General features: G+C 36.8%; 1 protein-coding gene across 1 annotated transcript in view; it reads left to right on the plus strand.

Annotated features, from left to right (window-relative positions):
• CFAP99 (cilia and flagella associated protein 99) overlaps window positions 1-27,111 on the plus strand; it is a 58,994-nt gene continuing 31,883 nt past the window's right edge. The window contains exons 1-5 of the mRNA XM_074865023.1: window positions 1-128; window positions 11,944-12,088; window positions 15,018-15,112; window positions 21,514-21,626; window positions 23,528-23,702. Of these exons, the coding sequence (XP_074721124.1) occupies window positions 9-128; window positions 11,944-12,088; window positions 15,018-15,112; window positions 21,514-21,626; window positions 23,528-23,702 (648 nt within the window). The 5' untranslated portion in view covers window positions 1-8. The remainder of the gene's footprint in view (window positions 129-11,943; window positions 12,089-15,017; window positions 15,113-21,513; window positions 21,627-23,527; window positions 23,703-27,111) is intronic.

Raw genomic sequence — 27,111 nt, forward strand, 5'->3', positions numbered from 1 at the left:
GATTCTCCATGGTGAAGATGGTCAGCCATGGAAAACATATTGCAATAATAGTCCAACAGCTTAACAAATTTAACCCTGAAAATCAGAGCGTGGAGGATTTCTTGAGTGAATCAGCTAAGATGTTGCAGGTATATTAAGTTTCAGTTCATCTTACATAGCTTACTTTGTTTTACTATGTGATTTTAAGTATAAAGATACCTGTTTTCTAACAGGTTGTTACAATGTTGTAACTTTCATAGATTTTTCTTACAGTGATGCTTTTCATTCATGAGTAAAGTCCAAATTTCTTATGGTTATCACCAGAAAACAAGGAAGTAAAGATCAGAGGGATTGAAAAACTGCTTGAGTAGCAACAAAAACCAGGAAAGCAATAACTTTCTAAAATGGATGTCAGTGGTAGGGAAAGCTTCTCTTCTACTTCTTACTAAGCTGTTTTGTAGTTTCCTATCTCCTTTCCTCCTTCCAAACAGAAGTTTCTGTCAGCAGCACCCATTTGAATGTATAAATGCAGTTTAGAAGCTGACTCACAGGATCAGGTATTCTTGCTTTGAGGACATAAATGACCATCAGAACAGTGGGATGGAAGGCAAGTGACAGTAAATCAACTGCTTGATTTTAATCTAATACTGCGAGTAACCAGACCAAGATTTGCCCGTACGTAGCTATACTGGCTGAAGTGGTTCCCATCCTTTCCTGACCGCAGTCTGTCACCTCTTCCCATCACTTTGTCCTCAGTGCCACCCTGACTTGTGCTGATGCAGCTACTGGATTGAATCAGCTTTAGAAAATCACTAAGGGAAGACCGTAATATTGTTTAGACTGCTATTGTCTGTGCGTGCCATGTATTATCAAACTACATTGCCAGAGCTCTGATTCCACACTCCCATGTAGCTCTGGTGCTCATTTCCAATTCTGACAATAAGGTCTAAAACGCTGCTATCCAGTTAGATAGTCTTTCACATTAATTTTGCATAAACGTAAATGACTGCAAGAATATAAAACTATGGATGTGTGATTTGAAAATCAGAGGCTGAGGCAGTGGATCCATACACATTTCTTGGGTGCTTGCTTTCTTAAACAGTTTCCACTCAGGTCCCTAGTTTCTGACACTGCCTTCCTGCCCTGTAGTAGCGGCATAATTCTTTATGCATTCATATGCTGAATTACATCAGGGAACTGATCCAATTTCAAAATAATAATTTTTCACTGGGCAGAGAGCAGGTAAATTCAGCTACCACTGCTGCCAAAATAAATGCTTGTAAAAATTAACATTCAGATCATTGTTTCTCTCAGCCCAGGAAAGGTGATACAAAGACAAAAGAAGCAGTAACTCCATTAGAGAAACATGAATCTTAAGCTTAATAAAAAACTCTTTCAAAAGGGGAAGAACAGGGAGGATAGCTGATGCCGAAGGTGAAGCAGAAATGTTTCTCTGGGATAGTTTCAGCTCACTTACTACATAATACTTTTGCTGCAAATTTATCCAAGGAAGTAAAAAGTAAGATCTGTGTTTATATAAAATTAGCTTTGTTTCAGTACCAAATGGGTGATTATAATTCACCAGGGAAAATTCACTTCTTTCTTTTCTGTTTCATAGTAGGCATATGATCCTAAAAATATGGTAGCATTTTTGTACACATGATTTCCAGGCTTGGCCACTTACCAATTAGCTGGTATTAACTGACCCATGCAGAAACTTCCTCCAGTTTGTATCCTGATTAATGCCATGACTTTAAATCATGGACTAGATTCAAGCCTTTATGTCTCATGCTAGGAGCATGACAAATAACAAACCTAGTGTTGTGTACTACTGACCAGACAAAAATCAGGAGGGTCAGATTCCAAGAGCACAAATATAAATAAGTGCAAGACACAGCTTTCTTTATATTTATTTGCTTACTTATGTATGCAGTATATCAGACTCAACTTTTCTACAGGTTACTATCTTCTTTATTGTATTTGAATGTTTTGTAGTCTGTATGTCCTTCTAATATGATATCTGCTGTGTCTTGTTTAGTTCTTTGATAACCTGTTGGTGACCTACATAAAATACACTTTTTAGCCTATTGTCCAGCAGTTTGTGGTTGTTCCTGGTGAAACGAACAATTCTGGGCTAGGTTATTTCTCTCAAAATAAAAAGGCAGCATGCACAGGTCATTCCAGAATATGTTCAAGGGACTTCAGCACCCCAGTGTGTCTCTGCCAGGCTGTGGGAGCCACTGCAGATGCCAGTACTATCAAGTGCCAGATCCTGGAGATAAGTACCTCTGACAGCCACACATTCTCACCTGAACTGCAAGGACTGGATAGCAAAGGACTTTTGCAGAGCAAAACCTCTGTCAGAATGAAGTAGGTTTCAAAGAGCAATATAAATGTTTGTAGGAGCTGATCGGAAGTAAGTAAAATGACTTGTTCGGAAATCTAATAAATGAAATGAGGAGATGGGCATCCTTGGCTGATCAGAAATGGGGGATGACATCAGTAAAGAATAAGAGATAATAGGTAGAATGGAACCGAGCTGCGAAGCATCTTGATAGCAGACAGGCAGCTTTCGTTTTATGTGCTAGAATCAACTGTGAGATGCCAAGTGGAATAAGTGGGTCAAAACAATGGACTAGGAGAACAATCCTAACAATAACGTTCCAGAAAGACTGGATTAGTTAAACCCAGGAAAGAGATGTTTATTACAGTAAAATGGAAAATTTGGAGACACTACCTTAGCTTTTTAGCTATGAAGCAATAGGAAAATACTACTTGAAACCTACTGTTCAAAAAGAATGAAGAAGACATGCACATAAACTAGTTATGATATCCTGAAGAGTAGTCTACATGAAAGAAGACCTCTGAGGTTATGGGCTTGACTGACAGGGAGAGTGGCAATAGTACCAATAATTGAGGAAAGAAGTAGCATGAGAGCACTGAAGTTTTGTTTTAGCATTGTTGAAATTAAGCTGACAACAACAACACAGAAATGTCACAGAGAGAAGCCAGCATCTTAGACTGTGGTTTAGGGTTCTTACATGATAAATGTGAATATGTTATGCAAGGAAGTTGGATTTAGTCCTAAGGGAGTGAGTCTGGAAGGCACAATCTGTCTCAATCCAGATATCCCTGTCAACTGTCTACCAGGGGCATAAGACCACTCTTGTGCAAATCCTTGAAAATTAAAGCAGTGAAAACTGCTGGTGAAGTGAGGCACAGAAAAAGAAGTGAAAGTGGGCAAGCAAATACATGTTAAAATGAAGGACTTCACAATATGTATATATATAAAAAAGAAAGAGACATAAAATCCAAAGGGTTGAAGCCATAGGGTGAAAATAGACTTGCTTTGCAAATGATAGCAAGAAGTAACTGGTAGATTCCATATTAGATCTTTTACTAAGTATAGAATCAGTCTTTGTTGAATATTCGGCTCAAAATCCAACACAACATTTCTGTTGGTTTCACTGTGCTGCTGTGAAGGTGACACAGTCCAGGGGTTTGCATAGTGACTCTTCAGAAAGATTTTCTTAATTTCTAGATGCTCTAATTTTACTTACATGTAAGCTTAGATACATAATTAAAACAAAAGCCAAAATACATCATTGTGTGAAACATTAATAGTATATTTTGCTCTTTCATAAAGACTCTGTAGAAATTTTTATGTTTTGGCAGTTCACAATGCTTGGGAAGTGGCTGTACTGTAGAGGTTTGGAATACTCTGCTAGCCAAATATTGGACAGATGGAAGAGAAGGATAAAGTGGGTCCTGTTCTAAGCTCCATCATCTTTCTACCCCTGTCCTTTCTCTTACCCTCACTTACTTTCCCAGGTCTCCTCATTTAACCCGTCCCAGTTCCATCTCTTCAAGCTGATTCCAATGCTGTCGTCACTGTCCAGCAAGTCCTGCTCACGTCTTTGGTTTTGTTCTGCTCACCTCAAGGCTCTTGCACATTCAGTTCAGGTCTCTACTGTACCTAAATCAAATCAGAAATATATCTCTCTCTTCAAACTGAAGCCCACAGGAGGCAGATGTCACAGAGAAGATAGGCAAGACAGACTCTTCTATCAGTTTGAGCTCCCAGACTGACCCAGCATGGCTTGTCCCAGTCTCATCCTGTATTGTACTGAAAGCTCTGCTTGCCCTGGGCTGAGCATGGCAAGGGCACACAGAATTTTCAGGGAAGTGTACTGCTACAGTACAAATTCACACAAAACACATGCAAATGGATATTTTTCAGTTGGCAAAATGTGCATGGATTTTCAAAAGAAAACCAAAAGGACAAATTTGTAAGGTACTGCTTGGGCCCCATGTGCCACTTTGAAAATACGTCCCTAGCTGTTTCCTTTTATTTGATTTCTCACTACTTACTATTTCAAAATAGCTAGTTAAAAAACTGAAAATTTGACAACTTTCTATCAAATATCAGTTCTTTGCATCAGACTGTGTGAGCTGCTCTCATCTTGTTCCTCTTGAATAGCATGGGAGAGTATCCATTAACTTCAACAGAAGCAGAAGCAACCTCTTGATTATTATTAGGTTTATTTCTTAATGCATCTTTATAATTTTATTTAAATATCCGTGTTCCCATCTGAACATATTCTCTCATTGTAGGAAATCTTGTTTCAAGCCTTGAGACAGAAATCTGTTTGGAAAACATCTGGGTGTACAGTCTGCTTCCAGAGCAACTGCCCAAAGTCAGAAGCATTACTCTGTACATAAATTGGTGTATATAAGTAGTTGGCCATCTTTATTTACAGAGAAATGATGGCATTAGATACTGCTATCAAGAGTTATTTTTTCTAGCTGTATGTGGGATTTAGCTTTACATAGTCCATTTACAGTAATGGCAGCCGCACATCTAATTCCTGTGTACTGCTTTGGAAAAGCACCCGTCTTTCCCTGTGTTTTTGTAATTGAGGTAGATAAAGCAGATAACATATGCAGTCACTGTTGGGATACATTTTTCTTTTTCACTTATTGCACTTTGCCATCACTCAGTATTTCAATATACAAATAGGGAATCAGGAAATTAGCACTAAAGGAATAGAAAGTGAATTTTAAAGAGCAGAAGTAAACTGTTACTTTGACAGTAGTTCAGGTCTGTCTGAACCACTGTATATATAAAGATAGAATCTTCTTTTGGTGTAATGGAAATGTATAAATAAATTGCTGGACTGCCAGGTAGTTGATAGTGTTTAAAACCAAGGTGTTAAGAGAGACTGCAAGACCACTCAGAAGCAAGAGAGAAAGACACATTCCAGTCTCAGTTCCTCTCTTCCAACTCCTAGTTCACACTTCTATATTGGAGTTAGGGAAACTCACTGTTTAGCCTCCTGTTTTTTAAGAAATACAAATGAAATATGGTAAGGATTTTTAATTCTTGAATAGTAGGAGATAAATAACATGGTTTCCTCTGATTAGAACGTTATGATCAAAATTAGTCTAGAGGTGATTCTGTGTTCAACTCCATACAATTTATTTCTGCAACACGTGATTTTTACATCATAAAAATAATTTCTATTTGTTGTTCTCAGTGAATGATCAGACTTGATTTTCTTCCAGGAAGAAAACTACACTTTGATTTGTAATTCAGTTATTTACAATCTTCATATTTATTGTATTGTAAGTTACGATGTTTATAACATAATATTGGACTTGTTTTTCTCTGCAAATATTTTCAATAAGAACATAGGTTCATTAGTAATACGGTGGGTGATTCCTAGTTGCAACAAGCCTTCACCTTCAATCATGAAGAATCATACTGTGTCCCTGAAACCTCCGAAAACCAAATAATAAGTGCAAGTAAATGCTTTTACTTCGATGTTGGGACCTTGTTGCTATTAAATCAGAATTCAGTTTGAATTGTCCTGAATAACACATTAACTTAAAATAATTCTTTGAGTCCATCTTGGTTCTTTAAATTCTTAGTATTCACATTCAAATTTACGTCTCTATTTCTGTTGTTCTTCATTTGAATACCCTGACTACTTCTCCCTGTTTATCTTCCTAAATGCTTTTTAATACTCCTTTCATCAAACAGATGCCATCCAGCTATTATCTTTGTTCTTGTGTACTAAACCCCCTTCATTTTATTAAGTATTCTTCAATTAAATCTATCAAAAATTATCCATATCCAGAGTGATTCTTCATCCAGTGTATACTGTACATAAGGATATAGTTTCATCAGCCCATTTATAGTAATGGATCCATTCATTTTGAAAAAAGACTAAGTTTTGTACCTAACTGAAGCATTCCAGGCATTTTTTTCTTCCTTGTGACTGTTAGAATCAAGCTTTTGCTATGCTAACAAGAGACAGATTTTAACACAGAAGTTACCATGCAATGTTTGTGCCTTCATGCAAATAACTCCCTTTATTTTCAGTGGAATTATTTGTTTCAATTAGAGTTGCAGGATCAGACCCATCATATTGACCTTTATAAATCCCATCTACTAAAAAGCTTATTTCTGTAAAGTCAGAACTGCCACCCCAAATTCACTGTTTCGCTCCTTTATTCCTCTCATGTTGATAGCAAGATGAACCTGTTTATGAGCTTTCCATTTTGCAAGAACATGGTGTAATTTGGCATAACTCTTCATAGTTCTCATTTGTGTTGGTTCAGCTGTGTGTCTCACACATGCCCACTCAACTGTGAGTAAAATCTCCAAATGTCAGAAGTCATAGATCTAGTTTTAAATATGAAAATAATGTAATGCAAGATTATTTTGATACATGTGATGAAAAAAATCCTACTAAATTATACAAGTCTAATTTGTATTATTAGTTACTGACATAAATGCAGATTAGGATCTTTCTAAGGAAAGGATGGAATCTGAGTTTTCTGCAGTGTCCCACTCATGTGATTTAATATTAAATACAAGGGAAAATAACGTTAACTGTACCTCTTCAAGATGGTCAGCATTATCAGCTGAAGATGAAAGTACTAGCTTGTGACTGCAGCATAGACTGTAAATAGCAGAAGCAGTACATTCTCCTACTTATGTCCTAAGATCGCAGGGTTTTTTCCCCCACTGAAATTACTGGAAGCATTTTCACTGACTTCAGAGGGAAAGAGGACTGGGTTCTGGTGACTGATTCAAAACCCAGTGAAGTCAATAGGAATATTTTCCTTCATTTCCACGGCATTTTGATTAGACCCTTGGAGAGGACCAGCACTGATTTCTGAAGCACTATAAATTAATCAGACTGCATCTGCAAAATGTGCATATTCTCACTAGAAATAGACAAATTCAGCACATACTATTACTCAGTTCTCTCAGGAGGTGAAAGCTATTTTATCTTTTTATCAAATATTATCTTCTTTCTAAAATGTTTGTTTCACCTTAAACTAAATCCTTATCATGAGAAGTCTCAGAGCACGGTTGATGTTCCTTTCCTTCCTCCTCTGCAGAAACAAGAGCTTTTCCTTCTCTCCTTACCCATACTTCTCTGATCTCTCTGGCCCTTAAACAGGTCCCATTGTAACCGTCCTTATTACCATACACCCACAGTGGCAAAGCTTGCTTTTTGCAGATACTTCTCCATTTAATTCATGCTGTTTCTTGTACTAACACATGTTGAAAGTTGTTTGTGTACAAAGTCCTATGCTTAAGCTTTCTTACACAGTCTCTTCTCTCCTTGAAGAAAATTGACTGGTTCCCAGCTACAGCTAAGTGTCAGGGAGCAAGGAAAATAAGTCAATGGAAGCAGGCTAAGGGCATTAAGGATTTCTCAAAAGGGGGAGATAACGCCAATCAGCATATATTCAGACAAGACTCACATTTTTTTCACAGGATCAGTCAGGATAATTTCAGACAGGATCATTCTTTTACAACTTAAACACTTGGGAATCAGAAAAAGCTGAAATTCAATGCCATAGAGAGAACACTGCCAGGTATTTGTATGGAAATGGCATTGTGAACACATATAACTGTATTTTACTTATATCCAGTGCAGCCATTGGTCAACACAGTAATATACAGGCTTCCAAAACATTAAAAATATAGGACCATCCAGTATTCATCTACCTTAAATGTACTATGCTTTACACAACAAAACAACAAATAATAAGCTGTAACATTAGAGAGCTTGTTTCCTGAGCATAGAACAGGCATATTTTTCAAGATCTATCTTGTCTTCTGATAAATTTCAGTATTTGATGCAACAGAAGATGCTAGCTGCATGTGTTACCTTCACCTGTAAATTATCTGGCCTTCCTCATGCTGAAGGACTCTCACAACATACTTGCAAACATAGCTAACTGCTAGTTATTATAGAGAAATACATGCGGTAAAGTATACTTGATAAGAAGGTAGTCTGATGGACAGAACAAAGGCTCACAAATTAGTGTTTATTAATTCTTTTCTTGTTGCCACCAGTGACTTAGTGTGTCGCCTGGGGAAAATCTCTTTGCTCCATACTGTAGTTCCTGCATTAGCAAAATAATATTAGCCAAAAGGAATCTCATTAAACGCAATTAGTGTTAGTGAAGTGTTTTGAGAACCTCATACAAAAGGTGCTATAAATGTACAATCTGCCATCATATTGTACTGTTTCAGGATCATTTGACCACTTCAGAAATATATACCACAGACATAAACTGCAACAGAAAGCCACACAGAAAGCCACACTTAGCAATTAGTGCTAGCAGTGACACCTACCCAACATATTACTTTCCCAAAGCAATTATGGTTTCAGATATACAGATAAACTGTAAATATGCTTGATTAAATTTGTTGAGAACACAAGGCACTTTCTATGCAGAGAGTATCCTAACTGTTTTAAAGCATTGATTTGGGTTTTGATTCACTAGATTATCAGCAGGGCTTAACCAACAACAGCTCACCTTTGAGTTTCTTATCCAAGTACTGATCCTGCCCAGTCTTGTTTAGCTTATTATGAGTTTTGATGAGATCACTTCCCTGGATGACACAGCTGCAGGCTGCTTAACTATTCTCAATTTTTATATGTAGAAACAGAACACTTAGTACCATTTGTAGTTGAAAGCAGATTCAATTGATAATTTCATGACAAGACTTTCTGGCCTGTGGTCCACAGAATTACCAGTCAGTACTGATGTTCTGGGGCACCAGGGTGCACCTTCTGTCACCTTGTTGCTTAGTTCGAGGCCATGTAGTGGTTATGTACTTTCTTGCTCAGGGAGTAAGCAAGAGTAAGCACTTATTTCTGTGTTTGTCCTAATAACTAACTTCTGACTGACCTGTTAACTCAGAATAGTAAAAGAAATAGAATAAATATAAATATGCAATTGTATTTTTATGCTGTAGTCTGAACTGCCTAGGAGATAGGATTTGGGCACTGGTGTCGTCTTGTTAGCTGCTTGTCTACTTTTGATCATCTCTCCAAAGTACATTTGATAAGCACTGGTTTGTTGTAGCACTTCACATATATACGTCAAATTACTCAGCAGGTGAATTCAAAGATTCTAATCAAATATATTGGAAACAATTTATATTCTAGCTTTCTAGCAGGGATAGTTGTAAGTCTTTGTTGGACTTGCTTGCAATGGGCTTGTCCGGTTTTACCATGGACTTTCTGTTTATTATCAGAGCTACTGTTGTCTGCAGATTGATCTGTTCATGAACAGCAGCATTTGTTCAAGGGGACTGATTGTTTTAGATTCAAAATGTCACAATCTTACTTTTACTGGAACGTCATCCTCTCTCACTTTACCCTTCAGGTATTTAGGTTTTCTTTTGCCTTTTCTGGTGAATTCTCAGATACCTCATATCAAATATGAGATATAGATTTGAGCATTTGGGGGGGGGGGGGGTAAATTTCTGGATTCTCTTTGTCAGTTTTATGAAAGAATTTCCATAAATCTTCATCCAGAAAAGGTATAGTCGGAATGGACTGTGTGCCTCACAAGAATTCTCAGTGCTTAGCAAGATGGAGTCCATGCTTCCCATTGCGTATTTTCAGATGTGTTCAGTCTCTTTCCTCTGCCTTTCTATTTGTGACCATCCTCCATCTAAGCCCTTCTGTATCTCCTGTTTTCCCCTACCTTCCTTTTCACTCCTTTCTCTGTGCTTCTTGTTTGCCACCTCACTCCAGTTGGCTCACATTTTCCCAAATACATTCCCCTTTATCTTTCTCCCATCTCGACCACAAACTGTTGGTTCTTCTTTCTCTAGAGCCCTAATTAAGAATGTAGGTGATATCCTGCTTATTCACACTCAGTCTCTAGTGCTGCCCAGCAGACCTTGTGAACCTTCCGTGTCTCCATGTAATGATGAGTTTGGTTACACTTTGTTTCTTCTTACCCAACATATCTGGGTCACAGAATATATTCAGAGTCATATATGATTACTTCAGTTATAGAAATAAAACTTTTCTATCATTTAAACTATTATTAGCCTTAAGGATCTAAAAACAACAAACTGAGCTTGATTCTGTTTCTGTATGTGTATCATTAGTAATATTGTCTATTACGGTTCTGCTAGAGAAGTAGTCAGATGTATTAGTTTAATCCCAGTGGCAGTAAAGAAATTACAAGGATGTATGTAGGTGTAATTTTGCCTGCATACATGTGTATCTGTATATGCATATATAAGTATAGATGGATATGGAGACAATTATATGGAGGCGCTATTTTTTTCTAGTGATGATGCACAAATTGGAAGGAATGAAATCTGGCTTTTGAGCAGGAGTAGGGAAAAAGAATTATGCTTGCTGTGAATGACAACCTGAGAAAATACACTTGGAATGCTTCTGCATCATTTTTTACGTTTAAGAATTGGAACTCTAATTTTAAAGTTTTGCCTTGTATTTGCTCAATCTCAAAGCCCTATATAGTGTCATACATCAGAACACTCACACAGTTCCTTCCAGCAGCCTCTAATAATACCCTTAAACTAGAAATGAATCACATTAGGGAAATAAAGCGATCAAGATGCTAGCAGATAGCCTACTAGGCAAGGTGAACCTTTCATCTGATATATCATTGCAGTTCAATTGTTCCCACATCTTAGAGCTATGGGAGAGATCATATATCAAATGTGGACTACGTGTTTTCAGAAGATGCACTTAGCTTTTTTCTCGGCTTCTTGACTAACCTCTTAAGTCAAAGAATCATTATTGTTTGTCATTTTGTCATAGTGTGGCTGTCCTTTTTCAATTCATGTAATAACAAACTGTTCTGGGTCTCAGATTTTATTGCAGTGTTTAGAGGTGGTTCATACTAGAAGTTTATCTCATGTAGTAACAGATATTCCACAGGTTATTTATTATGATTGAAACTCTCTGTAAAGTTCAGGAGCATTCAAACTTTTTAAAGGGATTATGAGATAGGACCCAAATGACATGCAGCGACCATCTGACCCTCCCTTTTCTGTTCTCTTGTGGTAATGCATGAACATTATGAGTGACTGAGAGTGCAGCTGGATAAGAAACAGTCTGCATCAACAAGAATCCTGGCACTAAAAGGTTTAGTTTAAATTAGTCATATTCTCCAGTATTAGGTTACAGTAGCAGTTGAGTCTTTTCCGTAATCCCGGTCCAGCTTCTCCCCTCAATTTAGTCTCCCCAAGTAGCACTGACTTCACCAACAAAGAACAAGTTTCACCCTGGAAAAGCAAACTCTTACTGAAACTTTCTCATACTCTTGGCTAAGTTAATCATTGCTCATAGCTCAGAGACTTCAAATTTTCTTTGCAGTAACTGTTGACATTCACACATCAAGGCCTTTTAACTAAATGCGTATGTCAGCAGATAAATGGAAAGTTTAACATTGGGGAAGGTTACATTTTACTTAACAAGGTCCATTAATTTGTTAGAACTGCCCATATTTGATAGTATTAGAAATGCGTCAGCCCTACCAGAGGCACTGCTATTTGTTTTTCATGTTTTCCAATTACTTCAAAATGATTGTACTTCTTTTTGTACACAACTAACGTTTTCTTTCCAGAATACATTAATCATTATTAATTTTGTATTTCTATAGACTCTTAACGTGACAGAAGAAAAATTTGTGTTGGATACACTAGCTGGATGCATAGAATATAAATCCTTATTGGATGTAGTAGTCAATGCCTTTTTTGTTCGGGATGGGAGATATTGCTTGATTTCTGAACGTAATCTCTATATAGGTAAGTTTTCTTTAAAACACCAAATGTGTTTACCACAAAACTTTAAAAAAATATCATTTTACTAATGTAGGTCTTAATATTATATTACATTTGAAGCATTGTCATTGTGCCCAATGAAGTATGAGGTACAGAACCTTTTCCAATGGCCTTACGATGTAAAGCCTAAATCCTGAAATTGTTGTTTAGTCTGGACTCTCACAGGTGTTAACTGGAATTTTACCTAAGAAAATTCTGCAGAATATGCCTGCAGATTAGGTAACATGCAGATGGAAAATAGCATTGGTGGCTGGAAGAAGTCTCTTGGAAGAAGCATCCTGGAAGTTTAACTATCACTTTAAAAAATGTTCTTCAGTGATTTCGCTTTATTCTCTTCTATGCAACCTAGTGCCTCTGCCATTCAGGTATGAAATTGTGGAACACAGCTTTGTCTGCTGAGGAACACAGCATGTCTCACTGTATGAAGATACAACTGTCTCTATCCATACATGGGTTTCTTTGTTCCTGACCATCACAATGACATAAATAGACTTCTGTCTGTCTCCATGAATGAGGTCAATTATTTTCCTTTTATTAATTACTCAGTTAGAATCAGTTACAATACAACTATATCTGATCGTATGAGCTAGTTAATCAGAGTAGTTACTACTCCCAAAATTACTTCAGGCATTGAGAAATATATTAAAAAGTAATTTAAAGAATATTTTTATACTGTGCATTTAATACACATATACTGAGGTTGATTTATTAAGTCCATAAATAAATTGGAATCACAAATCGCACTGGCATTGGTTCTCTAAGTCAGATATGTTCTGAAGCTTTGTGGGTACTTTGAAAAGTCCAGTCAATTTAATTCAAAGTTGTTGAAAAATGAAAAAAAACCAGATCTGATGTATCTACATTTTATGTTTTAAAAGCTACTAAATTTTTGTGGCAATTCTGGTTGCTTCTGTCACAATCTGAAAAGGAATAGAAATCTAAATCAAAGAGCAAACAGAAAGAAAGCTAAACTGTCAAGGATGAAATTAATAGTATATTGAGTTTATTCTAAATGGTAATGTTTCATTGTCTCCATTTCTCCAAAACCATGTTTTTCAGTGTCTGGAGCACATAAATTATACCTTTAAGCTGAGTGTTGCTATAATTGGATTGTCAGGACTGGTCCACTCAAAAGCCTCCATTAATCATAGGCAGAGGGTAGGCCCCAGAAAATTTTCCTTTATCAACAAGTTGAGAGTCTAAGGTCATCGGCTTACATTTTTTTAAGCTGCTTGTGATTCCCTTTGCCAAGCTGCATTGACACTTAAATGATCAAAGCTGCTTATAAAGGCTGTTGCTATGTGTGAGCAGATTTGAATTTAATAAAGCTTGTAGGAGATAAATGTATATTCTTCTAAGACTGCTTAAATATGTTGCTATGCTAAAGCACAAGATTGAAGCCTAACAATACACTGAGCTGGCTGCAGCACATTGGTCAGAATTTACTGATTTTATCATTACTGCTTGGTAGCAGCTGAAATACTGCAGTGCAAGTGAAGCCTGATTGATCAAAGTGAGTATGGTCAAATGAAAGCTGATACAGGAGCTCATGAACTTTACACGTCTGCAAAAATCTCACAGCACTGACTGTGCCTCTTCCTGTATCGAACTGTACACTTGCCAGAGGGGCGTGCAAAAATCGGGCTTGGACTTCCCAGAGAATGTCACAATTTAAAAACTTCATTTTATTCTAATTCAGAATAAAACCAAAGATTACAACATTTTCTTCAAAATGGTCACTTGCAAAAAAAAAAAAAAAAAAGGAAAATAAACACTAGAAATATGACAGTTTATGTTTAAAATTTTTGTTATGTATAATAAACTATGATTTTGGAACAGAAGAATAAGAGCTATCCTCTCTGAAAACATTAAAAACAGAGTATGTTGAAAAATTCACTATCAAAGCATTCTTTTATGTCTCCTGTTCACATTACATTCTCTCAGAATAAGCTTGCTTGCACTGAAAATTTTGGTTACACTAAAAGAGAGAGGTTTCCAACAATGTAATACTGTCAGAAACTTTTCAGTCATATCTCTCAGGAGCCATCAGACTCCTATTCTCCCTGTCTTGTTGCCACACTAACACAGAAATTTCACAGATGGAATATGCAGATATTTGTGGTATAAGCTGGTACTATTACCCAAAGAAACAAGCCGCCCGTTTTCTCATCACTGGCCACTCATTCTCAACCCTATGTCATACCTTCTCCTGAATTAGAACTTGTGTTCAGCAGCCATCCAGTGAACTGATCAAGAAAGTGCTTCAGGTTAAAATTCACAATCTGTTTTAACTTGGCTGTGTGGGTGACTGTACTTGTCCAGGAGAAGAAACACCAGGAAGTAAAAGGAGGGAATGAGAACAAGCAGTTAGGGGTTGACAGAGCTGCTTATTTTAGTGGTGATGTTGGCATAATGAAATGACTGTGAAATCATGGCAAGATCTTACCTTTGGCCTTACAGGTTTCCAAACACTGCTATAGTAGATCGCCCAGTTTTACAAACAGACATTTGCAGGCATCAAAAGGACCTCTATGAGTGACTTCAGATAACTACAATTGTTTTACGTTTTTTGTCTAAGTGGCTAGATCCTCAGCTGTTAGAATTCCATAAAGTTGTGTAGATTTGCACTAGCTTAGATCTGTCTGATGAAAGAGATAACTAATTTATATGAACCATAGCATAGAGTCACGATGCTAATAATGAATATAGGGTTAACATTATAACTTCATGTTACAGTTTCTCATTGTCAAGCATTATATTGCTCAGTTAGATAAACAACATCGAAGACTATTTAAAATAAAAGTAACAGTCTAAATCCCAGAGTATGCTGAGAATAGGGTATAGGTTTATTAGAATTCCCTGCTGCATTTTAAATGTATGTATCTTTTGATAGTTATTTGTTATCTGGCTACTTTTCAACTAGAAGAGCTCGGTCTTCAGCACTTCAGCAGAATTGTGAAATCACTGGACACTGCAAAAATGCAAAAGGTAATGAAAGTACAAAACATGTAAAAAAAATTAATGATCTCTTCATTGTGTTTGATTAATCAGATGACTTTTCTCAAATTTCAGGATAATTTAAATTCAGAAATTAGTGTTATTTTCTGTTTAAATTCAGAAATTAAATTAGTATTTTGTTATAACAAAACCTGTCAATTTCTATACTTACACAGTGACTCATATTCAGTCAAAGATCAACTTAAAATGTATTTTATATAATCTGAGAAGGTAGAATAATCGCATGATTTACAGTTCATGTGATTTATAGTTGTTCCTCTAACTTGCATACTCACTCTTGGCTCTGCTCACATTCTTTCTTTGACTTTAGGCAGGAGAATTTTTTTCCATACACAGTGAATCTACTGAAACTTGCAGTTCTTGCTGATTAGTGTTCTTTTTTCCCTGAACAATCCACTACTACTTCAATTATCAAGCCTATTGTCCTTCCATCACTTCTTCTCCTTCCCAAAAAACAGTTGCTCATTTGGAGCTACGCATGTACCAGTTACCCTGTTACAACATACATGCAAATGGCCAAACTATTGCTGCCAAATAGACGGCATGCCAACAGAGTTCTGCCTGCCTTTTCCTCTCTGGAGTCACAAATTTGGGTTTTGCTCCACTACTTGTTTGCTAATTTTCATGAGATCTGTCGAAATATAAATCTCTTCTCTTTCAGAATGGTTGAAAGTGCTGATTATCTTAAAAGCTATATTGTAAAGAGGGGCAGAGGGATAAACTGAGCAGCAATGCTTTCTCATAAGCCCTGTTTTCTTAGGAAACTGGACTAAGAATTAAATTGCTGGTGACACAGCATATGTAAACTTTCATCATCCAGATGTTTCAAAGCATAGTTCAAACACAGCATTTGAATAACATATATGGAATTCAAGCGATAGGCAGATTTTAGTAATTAATACTCAAAAGGCTAAGGTTTATCCTTATACTGATTATTTTGAATGTTCATGTGGATGCCAGTGCCTCTTTAATGAGTACAGTTGCTTTGTAATATGTAGGGAGAGAGTAGGTTAGGTTCTCTGCATGACATTTTTAGAAACCCTCTATTCACTTTGTTTTGATGGTCTTATGATGGAATGTTTTTTATTAGGTTTTTATTTTGTCTCCATTCAGAGACAAAAATTATATATTTCATTAACTGTTAGAAAGAACAGAGAAGTGGCTGGAAGAATTATCATAATCTGGTAGACAGACAAATCACCCTGTCTACAGTGCTCTCCCAGCCCCTTCTTTGGTAAACATCTTAGACACAAGCCACTGGATTGGATGCATCTTGAGCTCATTCAGCTAGCAACACAATCTTCCCACTTCGTGACAGTTATCTCATGTTGATTCCATTCACCAAGCTTACTATGGCTTTAGCATCAGTGCCCTGATGTTCTATTTCAGATAATTTCTCCTTCCTTGTCTGGAATAACTCTTTTCTGCTGCATTATGCAATGGTCTGCACCTGCTACTTTTCTTCCTGTAGATGTAACTTTGTTTGCTTAAGTATCTTATCAGATCCTCATCACCATGGTACCTAGGTTTTCTTGTCTTGCATTAGACGAGGTTCTTTGTCTCCAAAGTGATGCTAGATTATATTAATGCACCTGCAGCAGAGGATTTAGAAGCAGCATTTGGTCCCCCCAGCAACAGAGACAAAAACAGCAGAAGGTCGATCTGCAGCCTTAGCAACAGAAGTTTTCAGAAATTTGGGATTCTCCTTCAGGATGCTGACCTGTAGACTGTGTCTGAATTCAGTTGAGATGCAGAAAAATTATTCACATATATTTACTTAGATTTACTTTAATTGAAAAATAAATTTTTCTGCACATCACAGGCTGAATGGAATTTTCTTAATCATGCAGATAAACCTTACTCAAATGAGTAGTCTTCAGTTGAATGAGATTGACTTGTGTGAGTAGACCTTTCTCTTAACGGACTGCATGATGGAATCCATTCAAATCAAAGTGTTTCCCTATGATTGATGCATGTTCAGATATTTTCATTCAGGTAAAATATCCAGGCAGAATAATAATGCTGCCTCACTAACACATGTTAATCTGCTTGAACAGGAAATCATAAACTCTCGTTCTGTGATGTTAAGAATACATGCAAAAATTCTTTATGGTTGTATAATTATAGAATCATAGGATAAAACCCAATTTTGTAACTTTAGTGTGATTGTTCTTCTAAGAACTTAGCTATGCATTGCTAGCTCGAGCTTATTTTTCTGTTCTACTATTCATGCATGTTATTCTTTTGTATTTGTTGTAAAATGTAAGGGTTTGTATGTTAGAGAAAATACACTGTTGAAATAAAAAGTTGAAGTAAACAGCTTTATAATTTCATAATTGCCTTGTAAAAAAAGCAAAATAACTAGTGTTTTCTTTGTAACATTCAAGAACCTGTTTTGTTCTGTTTCATGTTCCGATTGCTTCTCACAGCAGTAAAGTCTTTTATAAATAACTTCTGAGATCTGCAAAGGAAAATCACTACATAAGAACTGGATATTGTAACTGCTGTTATGATGAGGTAGCAACAGTGTAACAAGACCAGTAAGAAGTAGGACAAGATCAGCCTCATGGTGGACATGGGGATAAAAAAAGTTCAAGTTGGGTCATACAGTGGCAGAAGGACCTGAGACTGTGGCTAGGACACTTTTCTCTACACCTTTAGCTCAAAATACGATCCTCAAGATAGAGTTGCCCATTACAATTTCTTCATAGGAAAGCCTTCTTAAGAGCTTCTTGCTTGCTTTCCTTTTCATTTCTCTGTTGCAGTTGAAAGGTACAGTCCTATGGGTGGTTGAGCTGCCAGAGCTGAAGAACTAAACTACAATAAGAGGGACAGAATCAGCAGAGGAAGAGAGGAGTGGACAGGAATGTCCTTGACTGCATTTGCTACTACAGCAAATAGCTGTGGGTGTGTACAGCCCAAATAATATCATTCTCAGGTGGTGGCTGATCTGTAGGGAGAAACAGAACCTGCTCTTTCTTGCATTTACTTCCTTAAGAGTCAAAAACTTGTGTTGTGTATATAAGGATTTCAGCTTTGCAAATGACGACAGGGATGTAAAGATAGTACCAGATGAGGAAACTTCCCATTTTTTGTTTGTTTGGGTTTTTTTCTTAGAAATCTATACAATCCTACTGTGTAAAAATATGTTAAGAATATTAGCAGGGTGTGTTCAGATTCTCAGAAGGAAGGTATTAATTCAACCCACGTGTAAAAATGCATTACAAAACAGTCTTTAATTATACACACTTGTCTTACTACAGCCAGAGTACATTAAAATAGTAAAAATTGGTACAATTCATTTCTGGTGTAATTCCACCACTTCTAGAAGGGAAGTGAATCTTGGTTATCGTGCTCTGTGAGTAGTGAAACTCTTGGAACATTCAAGACAGAGGAGTAAGCAGAATAATGCTGCTACCAAAATGGCTGTCTAGTGACTTGTCTAAGGAGACATGCTAGTAACATCCAGAGAACTTAAAGCTTTGTTTTGCTGCTATAGAAGCAACAACTGCTGATACTGGGATTGCCACCCATGTCACATGTGGCCAAGGACAAAACAGAAATATAAGGGATATTTCCTAGAAATTCGGTTCACAAAACACAAAAGTTTCTGTTGTTAAGAAATGAAATGTGCTATGGCTTCGTGGGTCTTATTCTGCCAACATTTGCCATCTGTGATAGGGATAATCAAAACCAAAACTGTGGATTTTTTGGCTCAGGCAGACTCTGGTCAGAAATGATGTTTGGTAATGCTGCTCTGCCGTTTGCAATCCCTGCATTGCCTGGATAACTGTTCCAGGGCTGCATTCAAAGCCTTCTCTAGTATGATGCATATTGGGGCATATCCTTATCGTAGCATTCCTCTAGGGACTGGGACTAACGGTACTGAAATATACATCGCAGTATTGATTTCTGATTACACAGTCAACCATTCTCTGTACCTCATAGGAGTACATCATAGCATTTATCAATCACATAATCACCCATTTGTCGTAATGCCGTGTGAAATGTTAATAACCAGTACTTAGCTGGTGTTGCAGTAGGATGCCTCAAAGGGTAGTAGCCAGCCAGAAATCACTGTGTGCCTTTATTATAATTTCATCTGGCTCGAAGAGGTAGTTGAGTTGCAAGTACTTCATAAAAGATAGTTATGGCAAATATTTAGAAGACCTAGATGGAGATCAGTCAGGGAGAGCTGAAACAACATTTCAGAGGCTTAGTTTCATGTGGCAGTGAGGTAGACAACTGACTGAAACCTCTGAAGATGGACTGGGATATAAAAGAGGAATACTGAGGATACTGAGAGGGAGGAGTTCAGTTTAATGAAATCTAGTGAAAGAAAACTGGAGGATTTACAAATCACCACCTGCAGTATTTCTACATCAGCTACTTCTGTGAGCTCTCTGAATACCTAGAAATTTGAAACTAGCTTCACCCCTCGGGGTCTGCCTCATTTTAGGTATATCAGCTCATGTTCAACCTACCCCTGTACACACACTTGCTTACGTGGATTTAAAAGCACATGTTTTATAAACTTTGTATATAGTTAGGGCCTTCCATAAGGTAAGAGGAGTACTTTGGCAGGAAACATGTTCACTGGGTCTATAATTATATATACAGCTAGGATACCTGGATGTAAAATTTTGTTACAATAACTGGTAGAATTAGAGTATATACAAAGTTTTGTTGGAGAGTATGAACTCTGTCTAGACCTCCAGCATTTTATTTATACATTGCACAAGTACAAATTACTATGTTAGGTGAAAAAAGTAATCCAATATGCATGTGCTACAGAGAAAGATCCTCTGTAAGGAGAATGAATGAGTTTCTAGACCAGTGGGATGAAATGCATCCCTTAGCATACACTTAGCAAACTCCACTGAATCTGGAAGCACCAAAAAACCAACTTCTTCACAATTCAACACTTAGTTTATAGCCATGCTTTTAGGGATGAAATATCTTCTTTTGGATAGTGTGTTGATATGCCAGCATCTGCAATTTTGGGGAAGAGCAGTAGTTCCTAGACAAGAATGGGAATCCAAGGGGTAATATTCATTTAGTCCTTCAGTTGTTGATCAGTCTTTTGACTCTACCAGAAGCACAACAGATGAAAATAGGACTAACTTTACAGGTTAATTCCTTGGAAATGGTCACATCAAGCCTACAGATTTCAAGTAGCAGGCTTTCTACAACTGTTGAACATTTGCAGCAAACACCTTGAGTCAAATTGAATTGTAGCTGAATTATTCACAAAGCTCTGAGCCACCTTGGGCTTGGCACCATATGTGAATTAAGAAGCTCCTTGGTAGTCTTTCAGAACTAAAAACTCAATACAAAGACCTACATGGTTCTATGGAAACCAACCTAAGGGAGGGCTGACGCCAAGTCTGAACTAATAAGCTCTGCAGTCTCCATTCGAAGCTTCTCAAGTGACTGCACACTGCTTTCCAGTATGTCTCATAATGTCAATATTATTTAGTGTGCTTTTTCCTATTACTGGGATTATTTGAGCATGGTACTTGCTTGTACTTTCATTTCCAAGAATTTTAATGAAAAAGGTCAGATCCAAGTTTGGAATTCATATTGCTGTAAGTGATACATGCTGAATCTGAGTGCCATTTTTCAAGAGTCTGTTTCAAAAGGCCGTTTGAACAGTTCAAGTTTTAAAGAAAGGCTCTTGACCTTCTGGTGAACTCCATTGTGAAACAAAAGTTCAAATGTTAGTTGCTGTTTCTCCAGCATGTAGAGCCCTACAGTGTGTTAGTGTGCCAAATTTCAGTCTTCTAGTTTAATGGGAATATGCCAATTATATTTCAATAAAAGAATAAACTATATTGTATAGCAGCTACTATAGTTCTCAGCAGTTCTTTCTGCCCAGTTCCCAGGGAGCTGAAGGGAACTTAAGTAATTCAGGTGCAGTGCCAGGCCTGGCAGGTTTCTGGGCACCATGGATCATCTAGCTATAGATAATCAGGAGCTGATTGTGGGTATATTAGAATCTGAAACTCTATTGTATAATACTAAAATCAGTGTATTGCAGTAGAAATCAGTTTTGAATAAAACCTTTTGTTTCACAATGTTTGAAGCAAATTAAAGATGCATCAACACATCCCCATGTCGTAGCCCCTAGATTTTTTTTTTAGGCCACTAAAAATATTTTACTATTCGTGTTTCACAAAATAGGGCTGAAAGACATGGGGCTGTCCTAACAGAACTAAGAGGAACCTACAGATACTGAGCACCTATGACTGTACAGGGTAAAATACAAGCGAGTTCTTCAGCAGTGTTTGTAGTAAAAGCAACTATCTTTTTCTAGTCTTATATACACCATACCTTCAGTATTCATGTTAAAAGAAACCACTTATTATTAGTTTCTTAGATTCTTCTTCAATGCCTTGTATTTGAACACATGGATAAAGGATGAATGGAGTCAGTTCTACGATTCGCTGTATGTAAAAGAGAACTGGATTGATCCACTGCTAAGGTAAGCAGAACTTAAGTAGCCTGTAGCCACCTCAAAGTTTAAAAGCTGGGGAAAGCTTCCCCTGAAAGTTCAATTTGCTGTTAAAGTGTTTCTCCTACTGAAGTCACTTGAAAGCCTTCTTGTCTTGGTGAGACTACAGCAATCCCTTTCACTTACCAGAGGCAAGGTTCTCTCATAGAAAAGTCAAGTCCTTTCACAGCTGTTGTACATTTACTGCTCAGTGCCCCTGAATAGATCAAACATCATACTCAAAAAAAATAAAATCAGAAGGTTCAAATTACCTTACAGAGTTAGACTCATGCCTCATAAGTCACTTCAACATCTGTATTGACATTAAACATTTGAAAAAAGATGTTTGACTTCCCTGAGTTTGGCTTTATGCACAGGCTTCTTTATGCTGGTAGTTGTAAAATCCCTTCTGAGCAAATCAGATAAGCATGTAAACAAGTGTTTTAAATTCTTATTTATTTACACAATTGCAGCATCATTTAACAGTTTAAATGCTCTGAGGTGCCAGGTGTGTCCACACATCGGTTATGTAGTGATACAATAGCATGAGTACCCTTGCCAAACTTTCCTGTGAGGGAGTGAGTACCCTTCCCACTTTCATGTGGAGAAACAGTAGCTCTGCAGCCTATTGTGTCCCTTTTTCACTCTTGTTTTTACCCAGGACAGATAAATTAGAACTAGCATTGGTACACCAATGTGACTGCAATCACACATCCTCCTCACTGCAGTCAGTATAGATCAACCCAGATGATGGCAAACACTGTTAGACAAAAATATGGTACAAACAACGTCAGCTGAAAAAGAGTTTGCATCTAGTTCTGTCATACCAGTCAGTAGAATTAATCCTTTCACACTATGTAGATTACATTCAATGTAACAAATACATGTTTTGCCTAGAAGTAGTAAATGTAAGCTGTACAAGAACATTAAAGACCATATTTGGTTAACGGGTTTGAAACTTCCTTCAGGGGGCTGAGGATGCGTTGATCAGTCTAATCAGTTCAGTAGCTTAAATTCTTTTAAATATGTCTTTGTATTCCTCTTTCTAATGCCAATGAGGTTAATATAAAGAGTCCTGTTTATTTTAATGGACCTACATTACTTGCAGAAGTTACTTGCAAGCCTCATCCCATAATGGCAGTACTAGCTAAGGTAACAGTTACATAAACAAGTTCCTGTAAATTTGCATTGTCAGCTGCTTTTTTAAATTCTGGGAAAGCTCCATTGCATGTGTAATACTTAAGGATAGAACACATATAGAGGAGGAATAACTGACATGAAGCAGTCACCATAATTAGCCCTGTTATAAGCTGTTTGTGACTTACCTTGAATTCTGCACCTTCCTGTCATCCTTGGAAGAAGTCTGAACCTTCATACGAGTCAAAATCCAAACTCAGAGAAATCAAAACCATCTTGACTGCCCCACAAGGTTCACTGAGGGTTCATTTCCGCATTCACCAAACTCCTTACATCTTTTGATTTTTTTATTAGAACTGCCTGTGCTTTCTGTCAGTTGGCGAAAGTGGCAATACTTAGACCGCTGTTTGTTCATAGTCTCTTCATTTAAGTATGTTAAGAGTGTACTTAGCTTATGACACCTGCTTTTCTGATTCATAGTCTGGTCCTGCTGAAAAACGAACTGGCAACATAGTTGCTTATTCAGTAAAAACTGTGGCTGTTTCACCGCTAGTAGTCTGCATGGTCTAGCACCTATAACAGGTGAAGAAACACAGTCGAACTAAACCATGAGTACAAATTCATAGTCAATTTTATTAAAATGGAATGGCTGAAAGCATTACAGAATTTGCACTGATGCCAACCTCATATACTGCATGTAAAGTCTGTATGAAAAAAAAATGAAATAAAATTGAAAAATCTGTTTTTATTTGAAGATGGCAGCCAAAAATACAGCAACTGATTGGACAGCTCACAGATAAATTAAATAATCGTACTACCACTGTCAAGACTTCGACGGTCACTCAGCCGAAGGAATTTAATTTGACTGTACCCAAACCACGTGCCATTCCTATACCTCTGCTAATACCAGTACTGGAAAAAAGGCCACCTGTGAGTGTTTTTCTGCTTTGAGAGATACTAAGTTTTATGTATACTTGTGCACAAAACCATGGTAGGGGAGTTAATAGTCTCTTTAAATATAATTATATAAAATCTGCAACCTTTGACAGATCAACAAGGATTTTTGTAATATTCTGTGTTATTGAAGGTCAGATTTCTTAAAAAAACCAAACTAATTCTTTTCATTTCAGTGAATGTTGTGTAGGCAAATTGTAAGCCAAACAAAGGAAAGGGAAAAGGTTGGTTCCAGTAGTTGTTTTGTGACTTTTGGAGGTAGAACTATACAATGGGTACAAATTTATGACAGTATTGATACAAGTATTTCTGGTAGCCCTTGGATTTGTAAGATGTTTGCTTTGGATAATGCACTGAAGCAGCTAATAGAAGAACATTCAAATTAAAATTTTTTATAAACTTTGATTTTTTTGTAGATGAACTCTCATTAAAATAAATGGCAAAGCAATTTCACTGGAGACGAGATGTCTTCTAGGTTTGCAGCTCCTCCTTAAGGGTCGAATTTTATTCCTTTCTATTTGTATTAATGTTGAATCTCTAAAATTAAGGTTTTTCAGTTCAAATTTATTACTCACATATAAATGAGACTAGATTTATCTTTGAAATGCTAAGCTTTTATTTTACTCATTGTCTAAGACTGTGGTTCAGTTATACTGGTACAAATCAGAGACACACGATTGGTTTCAAGTTAGCTCACTGGGGTAAGGCAAAGAGGATTTAGGATCAAGCTGCTATGACTAACTTAATAAAGACTCCAAAATCATCTATATTTAAATGCAGTGGGAAGTGAGCTTGGAAGTCATAGTTTTGGGCATTATCTGCCACCTTGTATTAGCGCTTCAGGTTTTAAATAATACATGTGTTGAATGCTCTTAGAAACCATTTACATCTTAGGATGGCAGAGCAATTTAATGGCTGTGTGTTATACAGTTAATGGGATTTTACATTGAAACAGCTTAATACCAGGCTCTGAAAAACTGCATTTAATAACTACTTAATCAGTATAGGAATGAGTCATATTGCTGTCATTTTAGTACCTTTATGCTGTGCAGTCCCTCTTAGAATAAATTTGCTTTAATGGGGATGCATTTACTGAAGTTCATTTGTGTTGTTAGGATTATACTAAATTTGGTTTACATTCTGGCCAAGTCTGCAAATTTAAAAGCTTGTGTGAATAGAAAACCATTAGCATAGTAGTGACATATGTTGTGCTCATTTCTGTACCTATCTCAGCAAATTAAGCTTCACTTTAATTTGCCATATTGTTGCCAGTATCATCATTTTAGATCCTGAACAGAGACTGAACAGAGACTGAAAAGACAGCCCAGATCGCAAGAAAGAGTTAGTAAAGTGAGAGCAGGCCATAGTTTTGGCTAGTGTATGGTGGGGGGTTCTATGTAATTGCAAGGAATGCACAGAAATAAAACTCTTCCAGATTACATCCCATAATCTGCTGCAGAATGTTCTCATTCATTTTCTCCCCAAGTTGTTCATTTTATGAGATATGCATTTAAAAATGCATCTGTCAAAGATGCATCTGTCATGCATCTGTCAAAGAACTTGACATGTGCTATATTAGCAGGGTCTATTGTAGTCACAATAACTACAGGTGTAGTTACTGCTCGACTTTGAAACATTGTATGAATTCATAGGGAGGCATCTGGATTTTGAGCAATGACTATTGATAAGTTATTGCATCCCTATGGTGAAATTAGTTCATTCTTATTAATGGGATTATTATTTTAGGTATTTCTTTCTGGTAGGTTGCATTATATTCTATAGTATAGATATAGTAGAGATAAAATGCAAAGTAAGATGAGATGTACCACATACATTGAGTTCAGGGGCTGGGATAGTACTGCTGTGCTGCACACTGAACACATGCTTCCTGGAGGAGAGGATGGGAGATGTGGGTCATTGCAGAAAGCAGGGTAGTTGTCTTAGTGATCTATATTGAGATGGGACTCTCCACTGACCTTGGAAATTTTCATTGGAGTAACATGGGCCTAGAAGGTTAAGATAATCATTTATCATCGCAAACATTCATCAGAAGTGGGGGACACTGAGTGAAAAGGAAAAACACTTTACTTGGAAATTTAGTAATGAAACATTTCACTCTAAATATTTGGTCTAAAGATTATAAATTCTTCACTGTCCTTTGCACACAAGCACATGGATGCGCACATGAGCATGCACATATGCATACACACCTTCATAAATACAATTCTACAAAAAAAAAAAAAGAGTGCTTTAGCTTGAAGTTTGCAAAGAAAACAAATGGAGACAGGTGCTTAAACCTGATAACATGCAAAATGATTGGGACACATGTAATTTCATTTGATATCTTGGCCTTGAGTTACAAATAAAATAAATTCTTTTAATATCAGTGCTGTATTAGAATAATAAGATTATGCAATTATTTTATTTTTAGATTTTCTGTAAACCAATAATGTAGTTCAAAAAAATAAAAAGGCCGCACTGAGATGTTATTGTAACACCATTCAGCCAAATTTAGTGTATCTTTAAGATATTTTCTTACTATTTCAGCTCTGCCTCATGAGTGGAATTGCTGATTGTTTAAAATAATTAAATGAGTGAATTCATTTGGCCAATACAGAGGATTTTGTTTGCAAATATATAGACTCACCAATGTATTTCTCTTTATGATCTTGTTATGTATAAAAATAGAAGCTCTTAATACAATCACATTGCATTAGCTTGCCCTTGTCCGTTTTATGACAGTAACTTTAAAAAAATAGAGGAGTGATGACTACCAAATTTCAAAATGACTATTCATTTTGCTCTTCCTTAAACTTCTTGTGGTACCTACTTCCTAAATAAACCTCTGGTAAAAGTATATCCAGAAAGCATAGGTGAGCCTGTCGACTGGCTGGAGAGGAAAAGCAAGGCTGGTGTCTCTTACTCCCAGCACCCTTTCTTTCACATTAGGATTAAGTAGGTACCATTTGGCCTTTTTGATCTCTCTATTGCTGGAATTTAGAGTTTACTTACAGTGACTTATTCATCCTCTTACAGCAACTGAGTAATTGCTGTATTGTCTATCTGTCTGTCTGATTGGTACTCATCACCATGGTATCTGAGGGCTAAATTACAAGGCTAAGATCATTTTTGAAACAGAGCTGATTGATTGAAAAGTCGTCTTAAATTACTTGGAGTAAGCATAGCAGTTTCTGAGGAGAGATTTTCAGCTTACACTGGCAGATGAGTACAGTTTTGCAGGTAAAGCACATGACTAGGAAGAAGAGTGAAATAAATTGATACTCACTGCTTGTGCAACCCTTTGCAAATCCTCTGGGCTTTAATTCCTCCATCCATAAAGGCATAATAAAAATTCTTAGATACTGCTGGGAAATAGTTTCAGTTC

The sequence above is a fragment of the Strix uralensis genome, chromosome 4 (assembly GCF_047716275.1).
Source record: "Strix uralensis isolate ZFMK-TIS-50842 chromosome 4, bStrUra1, whole genome shotgun sequence".
Lineage (NCBI taxonomy): Eukaryota > Metazoa > Chordata > Aves > Strigiformes > Strigidae > Strix > Strix uralensis.